At 40.3% G+C, this 16,848-nt stretch overlaps 1 protein-coding gene across 3 annotated transcripts in view; it reads right to left on the bottom strand.

Moving 5' to 3' along the window:
• Positions 1-14,421: 14,421 nt before the first annotated feature.
• DSE (dermatan sulfate epimerase) overlaps positions 14,422-16,848 on the bottom strand; it is a 63,017-nt gene continuing 60,590 nt past the window's right edge. For all 3 annotated transcript variants that reach the window (XM_075864239.1, XM_075864238.1, XM_075864241.1), the window contains one exon: positions 14,422-16,269. In XM_075864239.1, coding sequence (XP_075720354.1) covers positions 14,517-16,269 — 1,753 coding nt within the window. In that variant the 3' untranslated portion in view covers positions 14,422-14,516. The remainder of the gene's footprint in view (positions 16,270-16,848) is intronic.

Below are 16,848 nucleotides of genomic sequence, written 5' to 3'. Positions count from 1 at the left end.
ATTATCTAGGGGTCCTACATGTTCAGACCTTGGCTTTTTTGCATTTATATGCTTGAAGAATTTTTTAGGATTTGTTTTACTATCCTTGGCCACCTGCCTTTCATTTTGTATTTTTGCTAATTTTATTACATTTTTACAGATTTTATTAAGCTCTTTATATTTTACAAAGGCTACAGCTGTACCCTCAGATTTGTATTTTTTAAATGCCCTTTTTTTGTCATGTATTGCCCCTTTCACAGAAGGTGTAAGCCATGTGGGGTTTAATTTGAGTCGTTTATACTTATTACCTGTAGGAATAAATTTTGCACTATAATAACTCAAAGTAGATTTGAAAATCTCCCATTTATCATTTGTTCCATTATTTGACATTAGTTCTTCCCAGTCTATATCCTGAATTGCAGCCCTCATCCTGGGGAAATTGGTTTTCTTAAAATTAAATGTTTTTGCCCTCCCAGCCTGCGTTTGTTTTTTACAGTATAGGTAAAATGTAACTATATTGTGATCACTGTTACCGAGGTTTTCACGAACATTGACATTCCCAACAAGATCTGCATTATTAGAAATGACCAGATCCAACAGAGCTTCACCTCTAGTCGGGTCTTCCACAAACTGGCCCATAAAATTTTCCTGCAACAGGTTGAGGAAATGTCTCCCCTTTGCAGTTGAAGCCGAACCATGACACCAATTAATATCCCGGAAATTAAAATCTCCCATTATCACTACAGTACCCGCCTGTGCAGCCCGCTCCATCTGTTTATATATCTGACCTTCCATCTCCTCAGTTATATTGGGGGGTCTATAGATTATACCAAAAGTAATTTTTTCAGTGTTTACCTCCCTTTCTAGTTCCACCCACAAGGTTTCAACCTCCTCACAGTATTCACCCACTATTGTCTCTTTCACACTCGCCTTCATATCACTTCTCACATACAGACATACACCACCACCTTTCCTATTTGTCCTGTCTTTACGAAAAAGTGTAAAACCCTGTAGATTTACAGCCCAGTCATGTGAAGAGTCCAGCCATGTTTCAGCAACACCAACTATATCTATATTTTCTTCCAGTATCAAGGCCTCCAGCTCCCCCATTTTGCTTGCTAGACTTCTGGCATTTGTGAACATACACTTTAACTTGCCTGTCAGTTTTTCACTTTTATTATCAGAAATGTGATTTGACATTAATCGGTCCTTTTTATTTACACTGATGTTTTGTAACGAAAGGATCTCCTTATCTTGTTGTCTAGTCCTCTCCCCACATTCTGTTTCTCCCCCCACCAATATAGTCTGACCCCTCTCTAACCTGGCTACCCCTTTTTTTTCTACATTGACCTCCCTCCTCAGCCCTAGTTTAAATACTCCGCCATCCCAGCTAGAATTCTCTCCCCCAGCACAGCGGACCCCCTTCCATTTAGGTGCAAATCATCTGCAGAATACAGTTTGTACCCCAATGAAAAGTCAGCCCAGTGCTCTAGGAACCCAAATCCTTCTCCTCTACACCAAGACTTCAGCCATGCATTTAACTCCCTAAGCTCCTGCTGTCTTTCCTGTGATGCGCATGGCACAGGCAGTATTCCTGAGAATACAACCTTGGAGGTCCTTCCCTTCAGCTTGTAGCCTAGTTCTTTAAAATTATTCTTAAGGCTCCTCCACCTACCATTTATTCTGTCGTTGGTACCGACATGGACCACGACAGCTGGATCATCACCAGCCCCTCCCAGCAATTTGTCCACCCGTTCCACCACATGCCGAACCCTGGCACCAGGGAGATAGCAGACCATTCGGTTGAGGTGGTCTTGGCGACAAATTATTCTATCCGTCTTCCTGATTATAGAATCCCCTACGACTATCAATTGTCTTGGCTTACCTGCATTACCATCCCGCCGACTACTAGCTGGGCTGTTCTCCCGGCTGTTAGGGAGATCAGTATCCACTAGGGCTGCCATTTCTGAGACTGACACCCTTGCATCATCACCCAACTTGGCAATTTTGCCTGGAATGTCAGAAACCGGATCGGCCTTCCTTGTCTTTGACCCCTTTCTACTGCCCCTAACTACATTAACCCAGCTACTTACCTGATCCTGCTCACCCATGTCTTCACCCTCCAGTTGTAACCCAATAACTGCATGCTCTGTGAGCAGCAAGCTCCGTTCAAAATTGTCTATCCTCCTCAGTGTTGCATTCTGCTCCTCCAGATCTCTAATACGAGCTTCCAGGTGAACAATATGCTCACATCTGCCACAGAGATATTCACCCTGGAACTCCGGCTCCAGTCGTGCATACATATGGCAAACTGTGCACTGAAGAAAACCTCCAATCTTGCTGTCCATTATCCCAGTTACAAAAAAAACAGCGAACAGGTGTTAATCAATACATATATCACATACAATGGCCCCCCACTTTGTCACACACAACACAGTAAATCAATCCGGTTTTTGGAACTCCACTTAATATACAAACCACTTGCTATTCAAGCCACAGAGCAGGCTCTACAGAGTAGTGAGGCCTGATTTATACCACCTGGTAGCAGCTAACCCCTCCCCCTTACTCAGCTACTCAGGAAACTGCAAAGGAAAAATGGTTACAAATTATGTCACTTTTGCAAACTTTGTAGCAAGCAAGCAATCAATACATATATCACATACAATGGCCCCCCACTTTGTCACACACAACACAGTAAATCAATCCGGTTTTTGGAACTCCACTTAATATACAAACCACTTGCTATTCAAGCCACAGAGCAGGCTCTACAGAGTAGTGAGGCCTGATTTATACCACCTGGTAGCAGCTAACCCCTCCCCCTTACTCAGCTACTCAGGAAACTGCAAAGGAAAAATGGTTACAAATTATGTCACTTTTGCAAACTTTGTAGCAAGCAAGCAATCAATACATATATCACATACAATGGCCCCCCACTTTGTCACACACAACACAGTAAATCAATCCGGTTTTTGGAACTCCACTTAATATACAAACCACTTGCTATTCAAGCCACAGAGCAGGCTCTACAGAGTAGTGAGGCCTGATTTATACCACCTGGTAGCAGCTAACCCCTCCCCCTTACTCAGCTACTCCGGAAACTGCAAAGGAAAAATGGTTACAAATTATGTCACTTTTGCAAACTTTGTAGCAAGCAAGCAATCAATACATATGTCACATACAATGGCCCCCCACTTTGTCACACACAACACAGTAAATCAATCCGTTTTTTGGAACTCCACTTAATATACAAACCACTTGCTATTCAAGCCACAGAACTTTATTACCCCCTTGCGTACCTTCTCCACAATAGTACGTCGCAAGCCGCTCATTGCAGCATACCTTCGCCATACTATTGCGGAGAAGGAATAAACTGTCACTATGTGAAATCACATAGTGATATAACAGCGGCGGCAGCGGTCATTGACAGCTAACCGTCTCTGTTACCCCATGCCGGCGATTGCTGTGATTGGTAAGTCATCAGAGACTGACCAATCACAGCCGTCTGTGACGTCGTCTGCAGGAGAAAGCTCCTGTCACTTTCTCTGATCTCATTTCTGTGAGATCCGTGAGAACTGAGAAAGCGGTGTTAAAAAAACAAACAAAAAAAACCACTATTTTTATTAACCCCTTCCCGAAAATGGGCGTATAGTAACGCCCTCAGGATGAAGCGGGCACAGGAGCTGTGCTCGCTCCATCTTCATCGGGTGTCGGCTGTAATATACAGCCAACATCCCACTGCAACTACAGCGATCACTGTCCTCTCCGATCGCTGTAGTTTAACCCCTTATATGCCGCTGTCAATAGCGACAGCGGCATTTAAGTGATTGATAAGGCTTCCTGGTTGCCAGGTACGGGAGCCTATTAGGTCCTGCCCAAGGCAGGACGCAATAGGCTCAACTGTCAGTTGTAAAGTGACAGTTACAATACACTGCACAAGTACATACGGAAGTAGTGCCGTGTATTGTACAGGGGATCAGAAGATAAGATCTTCCAGTCTCCTAGTATGTGTAAAATAAAAAGTGAAAAAAAGTAAAAAAAAAAAAGTTTTAGATAAATAAATAAAAGTTTTACGTAATAAAAACAATAAATCGCCTTGTTTCCCTGATCAAGCCCTTTATAATTAGAAAAAAAAAGACAAAAACTAGACATAATAGGTATCGCCGCGTTCGTATCGGCCTGACCTAAAAAATATATATTTATCCCGCACGGTGAATACCGTAAAAAAAAATACAATAAAAAACAATAGCAGAATTTCCTTTTTGGGTCACGTTGTTTCCAAAAAAATGGAATAAAAAGTAATCAAAAAGTTGCGCGTAGCCAAACATGGTACCAATAAAAACTACAGTGTGTCACGCAAAAAACAAGCCTCACAAAGCTCTGTCGACAAAAAAATAAAAAAAGTTATGGCTCTCAGGAGATGGTGACACTAAAACATTTTATTTAGAAAAAAGTGTTTTTATTTTGTAAAAAGTAGTAAAACAAAAACTATATAAATTTGGTATTGCCATAATCGTATCGAACCGCAGAATAAAGTAAACATGTTGTTTATACTGCACAGAGAACGCCGTTAAAAAATTATTAAAAAAAACTGTGAAAGAATTTCTGTTTTTTGGTCTCCTCACCTCACAAAAAAAACGAATAAAAACTGATAAAATTATCGCATGTACCCCAAAATGATACTAATAAAAACTACAGCTCGTCCCATGAAAATCAAGCACTCACACAGCTCGTCAACGGAAAAATAAAAAGTTATGACTCTTGGAACGCAATAATGCAAAACGACGGCCCAGACTAATTTATATGTGCAGCAGTTCTTCATCTAAAACCCCACGTCATAATTTGCAGCCCCCACTGGTAGACCCTGTAAATGCAGCGGAAACTATGACATTTTGGGGTCTGTGCTACATATGGGGCTAGTGAAGAAGTCAAAGATTAGTCAATACTGGAGTGCGGATATTTTGTACAACACCACAGACACTCTTTAGAAGTGTGACTCCTGCACCCAATAATCCGGCCTGTGCATAAAGGATTGGTTCAAAGCGTACGTTACTATCCATGGATAATTAATTTTATTATTCATTCTCGCCATTATTACATCATCCTATTATGACCTGTTGCACTCCGCCCAGCTTACATATACCCTGATGTACTCCGCCTAGCTTACATATACCCTGATGTACTCCGCCTAGCTTACATATACCCTGATGTACTCCGCCTAGCTTACATATATCCTGATGTACTGCGCCTAGCTTACATATACCCTGATGTACTCCGCACAGCTTACATATACCGATGTACTCCGCGCAGCTTACATATACCCTGATGTACTTCACACAGATTACATATACCCTGATGTACTTCTCACAGCTTACATATGCCCCCACATTATAAACTGAAACACCAGTAAAACACTAAACAAAACTACTACCAAGCAAAATCTGCGCTCTAAAAGCCAAATGGCGCTCCTTCTGGGCCTGGCAGTGTGCCCACACAGCAGTTTATGACCACATATGGGGTATTACCGTTCTCTGGAGAACCGCTTAACAATTTATGGGGCGTATGTCTCCAGTGGTACAAGCTGGGCCCAACACATTGGGCACTGAAATAGCATATATGTGGAAAATGGCAATTTTCAATCTGCAACATCCACTGTGCACTAATTTCTGCAAAACCTTTGGGGGTCAAAATGCTCACTACACTTCTAGAAGAATTCCTTGAGGGGTGTAGTTTCCTAAATGGGGTCACTTCTCGGGAGTTTTCACTGTACTGGTACCTCAGTGCAATGCAACAAGGCGTCAAAAACAAATTTTGTAAAATCTCCACTCCAAAAACGGAATTGAACTTTTTCCATTTAGACCCTTGCCGTATGTCCAAATAGCCGTTTACAACCACATATGGGGTATTTCCCTACTCAGGAGAAATTGTGTAACACATTTTGGTGTGTCTTTTCTCCTGTATTCCTTGTGGAAATGAAAAATTATGGGCTAAATTTACAGGTTATTGGAAAAAAACATTTTTTTCATTTTCCCGGACCAATTCTAATAAAATCTATAAAACACCCGAGGGCTCAAAATGCTCACTACACCTCTAATTTAATTCTTTCAGGGGTATTGTCTCCAAATTGGGATCACACCTGGGGAATTTCTACTGTACTGGTACTTCAGGGACTCTGCAAATGCGACATGGCCCCCAGAAACCAATTCAGCAAAATCAGAGCTCCAAAATCCAAATGGTGCTCCTTCCCTTCTGAACCCTGCTGTGGGTCCAAACAGCAGTTTATTACCACATATGGGGTATTTCCGTAATCGGGAGAAATTGCTTTACAAATGTTGGGGTGCTTTTACTCCTTTATTTCTTGCAAAAATTAGAAATGTTTACGTTTTTCCAGAAAAAAAGTAGATTTTCATTTTCACAGACTAACCAACAAATATAGCAAAATACCTGTGGGGTCAAAATGCTAACTATACCCCTAGATAAAAAAAATAAATGAAATTTGAAAATTTCAGCTCTACTTTCCTTCAATTCCTGTAAAACGCCTAAAGGGTTGAAACACTTTCTGAATGCGGTTTTGGATACTTTGAGGGGTGCAGTTTTCAAAATGGGGTGTTTTGTGGGGGTTTCTAATATATAGGGCACTCAAAACCACTTCAGAACTGAACTCGTCCCTGAAAAAAATAGCTTTTTGAAATTTTCTTGAACATGAGGGCAGTTGAATTGGCGATATGCAGCGGAGGTGGTGCTGAAGCTGATAATTTTAATTAGACTGAGACTTCCCCTTTCTTTATTAGTTAATTGTTATGCATATATTGTATTATTGATATGTATGTATTTATACTGATATGCATCTATAAAAATAGCTTATATTTTGCTAATAAATAAAGAGGCTGCTGTGGCCATTTTAGCCATGTCACGTTGTCTTGTCTTTATTTAAGTTCATGATCCTAAGGGAGGATTCACACGAACGTGAATTGCGTCCGTGCAGGCCGCGTGGTTTTCACGCGGCTTGCATGGACCAATAGAAGTCTATGGGGCAGTACAGACTGCCTGTTTCGCGCAACAGCTATCAAAAGGATGAATGTAAACAGAAAAGCACCATCTGCTTTTCGGTTTACAAACATCCAAATGGCGTGTCATAATGATGGCGGCTGCACGAAAAGCACGCAGCCGCGCATCATATGATGCTGCCTCACGGGTCAGGTAAGTGGCTTTTGCGCAGGAAAAACACCACGTTCATCTGAATCTAAGGTTTTTTTTTTGTTTTTTTATAGGGTGGGTGAGGTAACGAGGGCCAAAAATAGTCAGGCAATCCAAAATTAAGCTCTGAAAGCCACAATTTTCTTGCTGTTAAAAATAGATAGATTGGGAACAGAGCCTGAGGGTATATTCAAATGTAGCGGTTATGTTGCTATTCGACATGCCCGCTATATTTGAATTTTCCCGTAAGGCTGGGTACACACAGCGTGGATAGGCTACGTAAAAGTACGCAACATATCCATCATGGAACCTGCAGGGAACTCCGCCCCAAAAACGGCAACAGACTGTAATGCAGATTTTTGGGTAGAATCTCTGCTGCAGAAACACTGCTGTAGCTTTGTCCAAATCTCATCCACTCTGCTGCTACTGTAATACACTGCAGATTTTCCGCAATAAAATCCATTGCGGACTAGGCCAATTTTTTAAAATCTGACATGTCACTTTAAGTGGTAAATAACTTTGGAATGCATTTATTTTTTCCCAAGCTATCCTGAGATTGTTTTCGCATGACACATTGTACTTTAAGTTAGTGGTAAAATTTGGTGGATATATTCAGTGTTTGCTAATTTTTGCACATTTTCTCTAAATATTGATGTTTTTCACATTTTTATAAATTTAAATGTTTCTGCTTGCAAGGCAAATGTTAACTAGCAACTATTTTGTGTGGTATTACTATTTCCCATATGTCTACTTTATGCTGGCATATTTATATAAAAAAAAATAATTTAACGTCCTTTTATTTTTCTAGGACGTTGCAAGGCTTAGGCTGGGTTCACACGACCTATTTTCAGGCGTAAACGAGGCGTATTATGCCTTGATTTACACCTGAAAATACGGCTCCAATACGTCGGCAAACATCTGCCCACTCATTTCAATCGGTTTGCCGACGTACTGTGCCGACGACCTGTCATTTACGCGTCGCAGTGAAACGACGACGCGTAAAAAAGACGGCTCGTCAAAATTAGTGCAGGACACTTGAGACGTAATTTGAGCCGTTTTTCATCGATTCCAATGAAGAACAGCTCCAAATTACGGCCGTAATTGACGCCTCGCAAAAGGAGAGTACCAGCAATTACATCTGAAATTACGGAGCTGTTTTCTCCTGGAAACAGCTCCGTACTTTCAGACGTAAATGCAGTTAGCGTGCACATACCCTTGGGCTACATTCACACGACAGTGAAAAAATATGGCCATTAAAAACTGATCAACCGTCGGTTTTTCATGGCCGTTTTGCATCAGCGGGTCTCTAAATTTTCATCCATTTCTAGTCTGTCTGTCCGTTTTTTAATGGCAGTTAAAAAAAAAAATTAAAAAAAAAGTTTTTTTTTTGTCCCATTCCCCTGAAATCACCACAGTGCCCATGTAGATCGTGCTGCAATGTCCCTGTATATTGTGAGCACTGGCACTTTATATGTGGGCACTGTAGCACTTCGTACCACAGTATAAAGTGCCAGTGCCCACATAGAACCACAGTTCCCATGTAAATAGTGCCATACCCCGACTGTAGATAACACCGACCCTGTAGACAGTACACACCTTTGTAGATACCACCCCTGTAGCTCACTGTAGGAGCGGAATCCCTCTGACCGGGGATTTCTCATAGACTGAGCCCCTGACGTCTCTGCTCATATATGGACAGTAATGTCAGGAGAGCGGAATCCCCTGCTAGAGCGGGCCAGGGATTCCGCTCAGAGACGGAGCCCCGGATGTCTCTGACCATATATGGGCAGAATCCCCTGCCAGAACAGACCTGGGATTTCACTCTAGGAGTAACACCTTGACGTCACTGTTCATATATGGAGAGTGATGCCGGAGGCTTATCTGGAGAGAAATCCCCTGGCAGAGCAGGGTCTGGCCGCCGGGGACTCCGCTCCTACAGGGAGCTACAGTGGCACGCTATCAACGGGGGATGGGTGGGGGACCTGCCATCTACAAGACTGCAGTCCCCGGACAAAGATCTTGCGATACTCTGGCCTGGGATTCAATTGTTGAAAGCCCAACATCACTTCCTTCTATGGACCGTAACGTCAAGGGCTTCCCCGGGCTCAGAGCAGCGCAGTCTGCGGGGAGTCCTTGGCCAGGATCAGTTTTTACCGGCCATTAGAAGGATTGTTTCCTAAAAAAACGGCTGGTAAAAACAGATCCATTGACTTCTATGGGTGCCGTCTGGCCGTGAAAACAGTCAAAAATAGGACATGTCCAAATTTTTGACGGCCAATATTCACGGGCGGTTAAAAAAACAGCCATGTGAATACACCCATAGAACTTCAGTGTTTGGAAAACGGCTGTCACGTGGCCGTTTTCAGGTGTAGTGTGAATGTAGCCTTAGAACTTTAGCAGCAATTTCTCTCATTTCAAGAAAATTTCAAAAGCCTTTAGGGACCACTTTAGTTCTGAAATGGCTTGGAGGACCCTATATTAGAAACACCCTATAAATAACCCCATTTTAAAAATTGCACCCCTCAAAGTATTCAAACCCACATTTAGAACGTTTAACTCTTTAGGCGTTTCATAAGAATTAAAGCAAAGTGGAGGTGAAATTTACAAAATAATTTTTTTTGCAGAAAATGTTTTAATCCATTTAAGGTGTTACCAGAGAAATGCAACTCAATATTTATTGCCTAGATTCTGCAGTTTTTAGAAATATCCCACATATGTCCCTATTGTGTTACTGGACACACAGGCCTCAGAAGCAAAGGAGCACCTACTGTATTTTGGGGGCTCCTTTTTATTAGAATATATTTTAGGCACCATGTCAAGTTTGAAGAGGTCTTGTGGTACCAAAACAGTGAAAACACCCCCAAAAAGACCATTTGCCAAACCACACCCCTCAAAGAATTTCAAAGGGTATTGTAAGCATTTTTTCACAGGTTTTCTGCGGAATTAAGTGGAATTAGGTCGCAAAATAATTAAAATTTGGTGCAAAGTGAAAATTGCAATTTTCTACTGATATGCCATTTTATTGCACAATATGTTGTGCCCAGTTTGCACCACTGAAGACAAATCTCATTAACTGTTTAGGGGATTCTCCCGGGTATGGCGGTGCCATATATGTGGACGTAAACCGCTGTTTGGGCACAGTGTAGTGTTCAGAAGGGAGGATTTTGATTGGTAGATGTTCTGTTTGGTGTTTTACTAGTGTTTCATTTTATGATGAGGGGGGCATATGTAAGCTGCGCGGAGTATATCAGAGCATAATAAGAGGGTATAATAATGGGGTAAATAATCCGAAGATGTGTTGCCAATGTCGCACTGATAAATGGTGCCCAATCTTATCCGCTTTTGGCACACACTGCACATTGTGTCGCTATATTCTTGGAGCCATAAAGTTTTTAGTGCGGATTTGTGAGGGCTTAGTTTTTGGGGTACATGTGACTTTTTGATAATTTTTGATTCCATTTTTTGGCAAGCAAGGTGACCAAAAACCAGCAATTCTGACAATGATTTTTATTTACAGTTTTTACAGTGCGCTATAAATAACTATTCTGCGGGCGAATACCAATTACTACATTACCATATGTACAGGTCCTTCTCAATGAATTAGAATATCAAAAAGTTAATTTCAGTGATTCAATTCAAAAAGTGAAACTCATAATATATAGACTCATTACACAGAGTGATCGGTTTCCAGCATTTTTTTTCTTTTAATGTTGAAGATTACGGCTAACCGTTAATGAAAACCCAAAATGTAGTCTCAGAAAAGTTAGAAATATATAAAGCCCAATTTCAAAAAAAAATTTGAATACCGAAATGTTTGCCTACTGAGATGTACAGTATATGCACTCAACACATTTGTCAGGGCTCCTTTTGCATGAATTACAGCATCAATGCGGTGTGGCATGGAGGTGATCAGCCTGTGGCACTGCTGAGGTGTTATGGAAGCCCAGGTTGCTTTGATAGCGTCCTTCAGCTCGTCTGCATTGTTTGGTCTGGTGTCTCATCTTCCCCTTGACAATACCCCATAGATTCTCTATGGGGTTTAGGTCAGGCGAGTTTGCTGGTCAATCAAGCACAGTAATATTGCAGTTATTAAACCAGGTATTGGTACTTTTGGCAGTGTGGGCAGGTGCCAAGTCCTGCTGGAAAATTAAATCAGCCTCTCGATAAGGCTTGTCAGCAGAGGGAAGCATGAAGTGCTCCTAAATGCCCTGGTAGACTGCTGCATTGACTCTGTACTTGCTATTACACAGTGGATCAACACCAGCAGATGACATGGCTCCCCAAACCATCACTGACTGTGGAAACTTCACACTGGACCGCAAGCAACTTGGATTGAGTGCCTCTCCACTCTTCCTCCAGATTCTGGGACCTTGATTTCCAAATGAAATGCAAAATTGACTTATCTGAAAACAGGACTTTGGACCACTGAGCAACAGACCAGTTCTTTTTTTTCCTTAGCCCAGATAAGATTGTTCGGACGTGATCTCTGGGTCACAAGTGGCTTGACACAAGGAATGCGACAGTTTTAGCCCATTTCCTGGATATGTTCGATGTGTGGTGGCTCTTAAAGCACTGACTCCAGCCGCAGTCCACTCCTTGTGAATCTCCCCCAGATTCTTGAATGGCCTTTTCTTGACGATCTTTTCAAGGCTGCGGTTATCCCTGTTTCTTGTGCACCTTTTTCTACCACATTTTTTCCTTCCTCTCAACTTTCCATTAATGCTTGGAATACAGCACTCTGAACAGCCAGCTTCTTTAGCAATGTCCTTTTGTGGCTTACCCTCCTTATGGAGGGTGTCAATGACTGCTGACTTGACAGTTATCCAGACGACAGTCTTCCCTATGATTGTGTAGCCTACTGAACCAGACTGTTAGACCATTTAAAGGCTTAGGAAACCTTTGCAGGTTGTGTTGATTTGCTAATTAGAGTTACACCATGAGTCCACGATCTTGAACTTTTACCCAATAACCAAATTTTCTGAGGTGCTGAATTTTGGGTTTTCGTTAACTGTTAGCCATAATCTTCGACATTAAAATAAAAAAATGCTGGAAATCGATGTGTGTGTGTAATGAATCTATAGAATATACGAGTTTCACTTTTTGAAATGAATTAATGAATTAGAATATTAAAAAGTTAATTTATTTCAGTGAGATGGACCTGTATATATATTTTTTTTGTTTTTTTTAGGTTTAGCAGCGTTTGCACAATAAAATTACTGTTTTAAAATAATTTTTTGTGTCACCATATTCTTAAAGCCATAACTTTATTTTATAGTAAAAAAAAAAAAAAAAAAAAGCTGTGTAATGGATTGTTTTTTTTGCAGGACGGGTTGTAGTTTTTATTGGTACTATCTAAGTACATGTGACTTTTTGATCACTTTTTATTCTATGTTTTGGGAGGGGCGGTGACCAAAAAAAGAATTTGTGATTCTGGCATGCTTTTATTTTTATTTTTTTTTCAGTGTTCACCGTGCTGGAAAAATAACAGTTTGGGTTGTTACAGACGATACCAAATGTGTACTTTTAACTGTTTAATTTTTTTCCTATAATAAAAGGCTTCATATTAGGAAAAAAGGCAGTTTGTTTTTTTAACTTGAAAACTCATTTTTACACTTTGTACAACATTAACTTTTTTTTTGTCCCACTATGGGACTTGAAGGCCTGCACCTCTGATCTTTATTCTAATACATTGCAATACCCATGTAGTGCAATGCATTAGAGCTGTCAGTTATACCGCTGGTGATTGTGTAAGCTCAGCTTCTAAGCCAGTCCTTAACAACAGCCACATAATAGTACGTTGGATGTCGCTAAGGGGTTAAAGGCTGTTTTAGCTCATGTGCAACTATTCTTGCCAAAATGGGAGGTTTACAGCAGGGGTGGGGGTAACTTTCATATTTTTATGCTGGTGAGGTTATGAAATGATTTACAAATTGTGTAACTGAAAATACACTGTCTATTCATTTGTACATAATTCATACGGTTGAAAAAAATACATACAATATAGGGACAAAAGTATTGCGACATCTACACATTACACCACTAGAAGCTTTTATGACATCCCCATTCTAAATCCATAGGAAATAGTTGGTCCCCCTTTACACCTAAAAACAGCTTCCATTCTTCTGGGAAGGCTTTCTACAAGATTTTAGAGTGTCTGAGAGAATTTTTGGCCATTCATCCAGAATAGAATTTGTGAGATCAGACACGGATGTTGGATGAGAGGGCCTTGCTCACAATCTACAATCTAGTAAAATACCACTTCCGTTGTTCATGGAATATCTAGGAATGAAGACATTTTATGAACTGACTTGTTACAATGGTGGCATCCTATTACAGTATTACACTGGAATTTAGTGAACTCTTTACAAACATTTTGTAAAAGAATGGGTCGTTCTAAAGGCAAATTGCATGATGAGGTGCTTGATTTTACACAGCTGGGGTAATGGGACGGAATGAAACACCTAAATTCCTCATACGTTTGAACTTAATGGACAATACACAATACAATTGAGGCTGAGATTTCACAGGGTGTTTTATTGCTTTATGGTTTTAACGTGCTTTACCTTTAATAACCGTACAACCAAAAAAAAGCATTGCAAAACCACGGTGATTTGCCGTAAAACGCATGCTGTTTTTCCTTTTTACAGCAATTAAGTACGTAAAAATAGCTACAATAATGCAGTAAAAACGCGATCAATACAACTTGTGGAATCTCGGCCTTCTAAAAAGAAAATAACCATGACGTGTAACATTACTATAGAAATTGATCCACGCCCATCTGGTTATTACCAACTTCCACCTGCCATGATGTTCAGTTATCAGAAGTCATAGGTGTATTCATCATACCAAAATATTACAAGAATTGAACATTTATAATCTTGCGAAGCTGCTGTAGAACGGAGCAGAAATACACATGTTCACAATAGTGTAGTGTTGCAATCATAAAAAGATTACTTATATTTGCCATACTTGGTATGAAGAATCAAAAACAACTTATGTTCGGTTTGCTGTATGATTCATGCTAAAACCATATGTACCACGTGCTTCAGTAGTAGCAAATTCATGCACCTTTGGCAGGCACTAGATCTGTATCGGACACGTACGTATTTTGCGTATTGGAGACAAGGTCAACCTGATTTTGTACAGCATTTGTAACATACGTTAATACAATTCCCACACATTTAGTGATTTCAAAAAACAAACAAATTTATTTTCCTTTCTGTAGGATTGATTTCCAGTCAGCTAGTAAACATTCAGGGTAGTCTTTATTTTTTTTTTAGTTTTCCCTTTGAGAAACATGAACAAATATAAACCTGCTGGTTTGCATAGATTAAGTCTCAGTTCTAACACTGTGTCCGATAACACGAGGAATACAGCCACATTAAAACACAACAATCAATAGACAGTATGGCGTAAAGTAATCTCTTTCTATGTACATTCTTAGTCCTCAAAAATCGTGACAATTGTAACGCTAAGAGAACTAGGAAAATGGCAATGTTTAAGATTAAAAAAAGTCTTGCATAAGAAGCAGATATGGATGAAGACTTGTTGTAATGTGTAGTCAACATGTGTTGGGAGCCTGGTCTGTTTAGAGGGCTAGATTTCTGCCTTACTGATGGCTCATCGACAAAATCCAGGAGGTCTTTCATTTCTTCATCCTCATTTATTGGAATTTCACTTTGAGCCAGAGCCATGGCTTTTTGTCTGGTCTGCTTTTCATTTACTTCTATTTGAGCAAACATGTCCGAAACAGCATTGATAAACTTGTACCTTCTTGGTCCCTTCTTGGTTCTTTTCACCGTACCTGGTTGTTTCTGCTGTTGAGAAATCGCAAATAACTTTTCAATTGCCTCCTCTGTGTTTCTTTTATCTGAAAATCTTAGAATCCGCTCTGCAGTTTCCCTAAAACTAGCAGTGTTCTTTACATGAGACAAGATTTGTTTCTCCAGTTCCTGAAAGACCGGTTTGAAGTGCTGAAGGTTCTGCTCCACAAGTCCCACATAATCCTTTACCTCAGTTGGTGAAGTGCTTCTGATGGATGAACTTTTGTCAAACACAATTCTTTGTCGGTCTGCAACTACTTTAGCATAGACTGACTGACTTGGTGTTTCACCAGTGAAAAGGTAGACAGCATAGGCATGATCACTAGTTGCCAGAAATACGTCAACTTGCTGATAGTCTCCATGGACACTGAAACTCTCAACATCAATAGACGGTCCAATAAAAAGGTATATTGCTCTTGTAATTGGTTTCCTGAGATGGGTAGTAACATTCACATAATTCGTTCCATTATAAGGGTAGCCATGTGGGTAGTTTACAGATGTAATGACAGCTTTCTCGCTCAAGCCAGTGTCATCCATCCAAAACATTTTATAGATTTCATCTCTGTGCCTAATTATTGCTCCATGAACCCCATCAATAGAGGTTTCCTCAAAAGGCAAGTCTACATTGTGAAAAAAAGTTGTTGTTGCTTCCAAAGTACTACTATGGTCTAGGTGAATGTGGTCAACAAGTAGCAGCAGTTGTGGATGGAGAAGAATGAGATTTCTTTGAACACTTTTTAACTTCAATTTTGGGCTGTAGGCTGAAATTCCTTCACCCCTGATGAAAACAACTCCACCTTTCTCCATCACTGCAGTCACCGTTCCATGAGAATCTGCTGCTTCACCCTGCTTATATTTAAGCCACTTTGAAGAACAATCTTCAGTCACCTGACCTTCCCATGGAGAAAAGCAGCAATCTGACACAGATGGTGAAAACATTAATACGTTGTTTAAATAACTATATTTTGGTCCGTATAAAGCCTCTGTAATAAAAGGAAATCCATTTGGTGCAAAGGTGAAGGAATTCTGGTCTGGATGTTCATGACCAGCATTAAAGTTCCTCCATCCTTTGATCCACTCTTTGTATTTGTTTTTGTGAACAATATCAAATATTGCACGACCTCCAAGCTTTCCCGATTTGAATGAAATAAAAGGTCTGTTGATTTCAGCAGGTAAAGCACTCCCATAGGTCACCACACCCCAGTCTTCAAAAAAATGCAACCTAGGAATGCCAAAGTCTGGTGGAGGTGTAGATGGTAATGATGCGTCATACCTGTTAAACATAGAATATATTCTTAAATAGAGCAAAGCCTCGTTAAAACAATTTTTAATGCAATTTTAAAATGGTTTCAGAGGGGTGGGTCTCAAAGAGTCACAATATATATGGGATATAAGGGAATAGAAAATCTATTTTAAATTCCCCTTCTATGTTTTTAAATTTCCCTCTGATATAAAATAAGTAAAAGGCTACTCTGGGGGGCAATGAAAAACAAAAAAAACTCAGCATTACATATTACAATAAAAGTGATGCAAAATCCCATGACAGCTGCAGTCATTTAATAGCAATAAAAATATATTGTAAACTTTGTAATTTTCATAGATTTCATAGATTCAGGGCAGCAGAGTTGGTCTGAGTAGGTCCATTTAAAAAAAACAAAAAACAACCTACTCAGACCAACGGTGTGCCCACTAGAATAACCATGTGTACCAGAGTTACCCCTGAATTTTAAGTTGTCTACTAAGCCAATGGTCCCCAACCACAAGGCTGCGGACCAATACAAGGCAGTGGATATTTGGTACCGGGCCGCAAGATTAAGGCTGACTTCATGCCCCATGGGCCGCAGGTAATTCC

Source organism: Rhinoderma darwinii, chromosome 4 (assembly GCF_050947455.1).
Source record: "Rhinoderma darwinii isolate aRhiDar2 chromosome 4, aRhiDar2.hap1, whole genome shotgun sequence".
Classification (NCBI taxonomy): domain Eukaryota; kingdom Metazoa; phylum Chordata; class Amphibia; order Anura; family Rhinodermatidae; genus Rhinoderma; species Rhinoderma darwinii.
The sequence above is the reverse complement of the archived record's forward strand: the minus strand, read 5'-3'. Positions and strand labels throughout refer to the sequence as shown.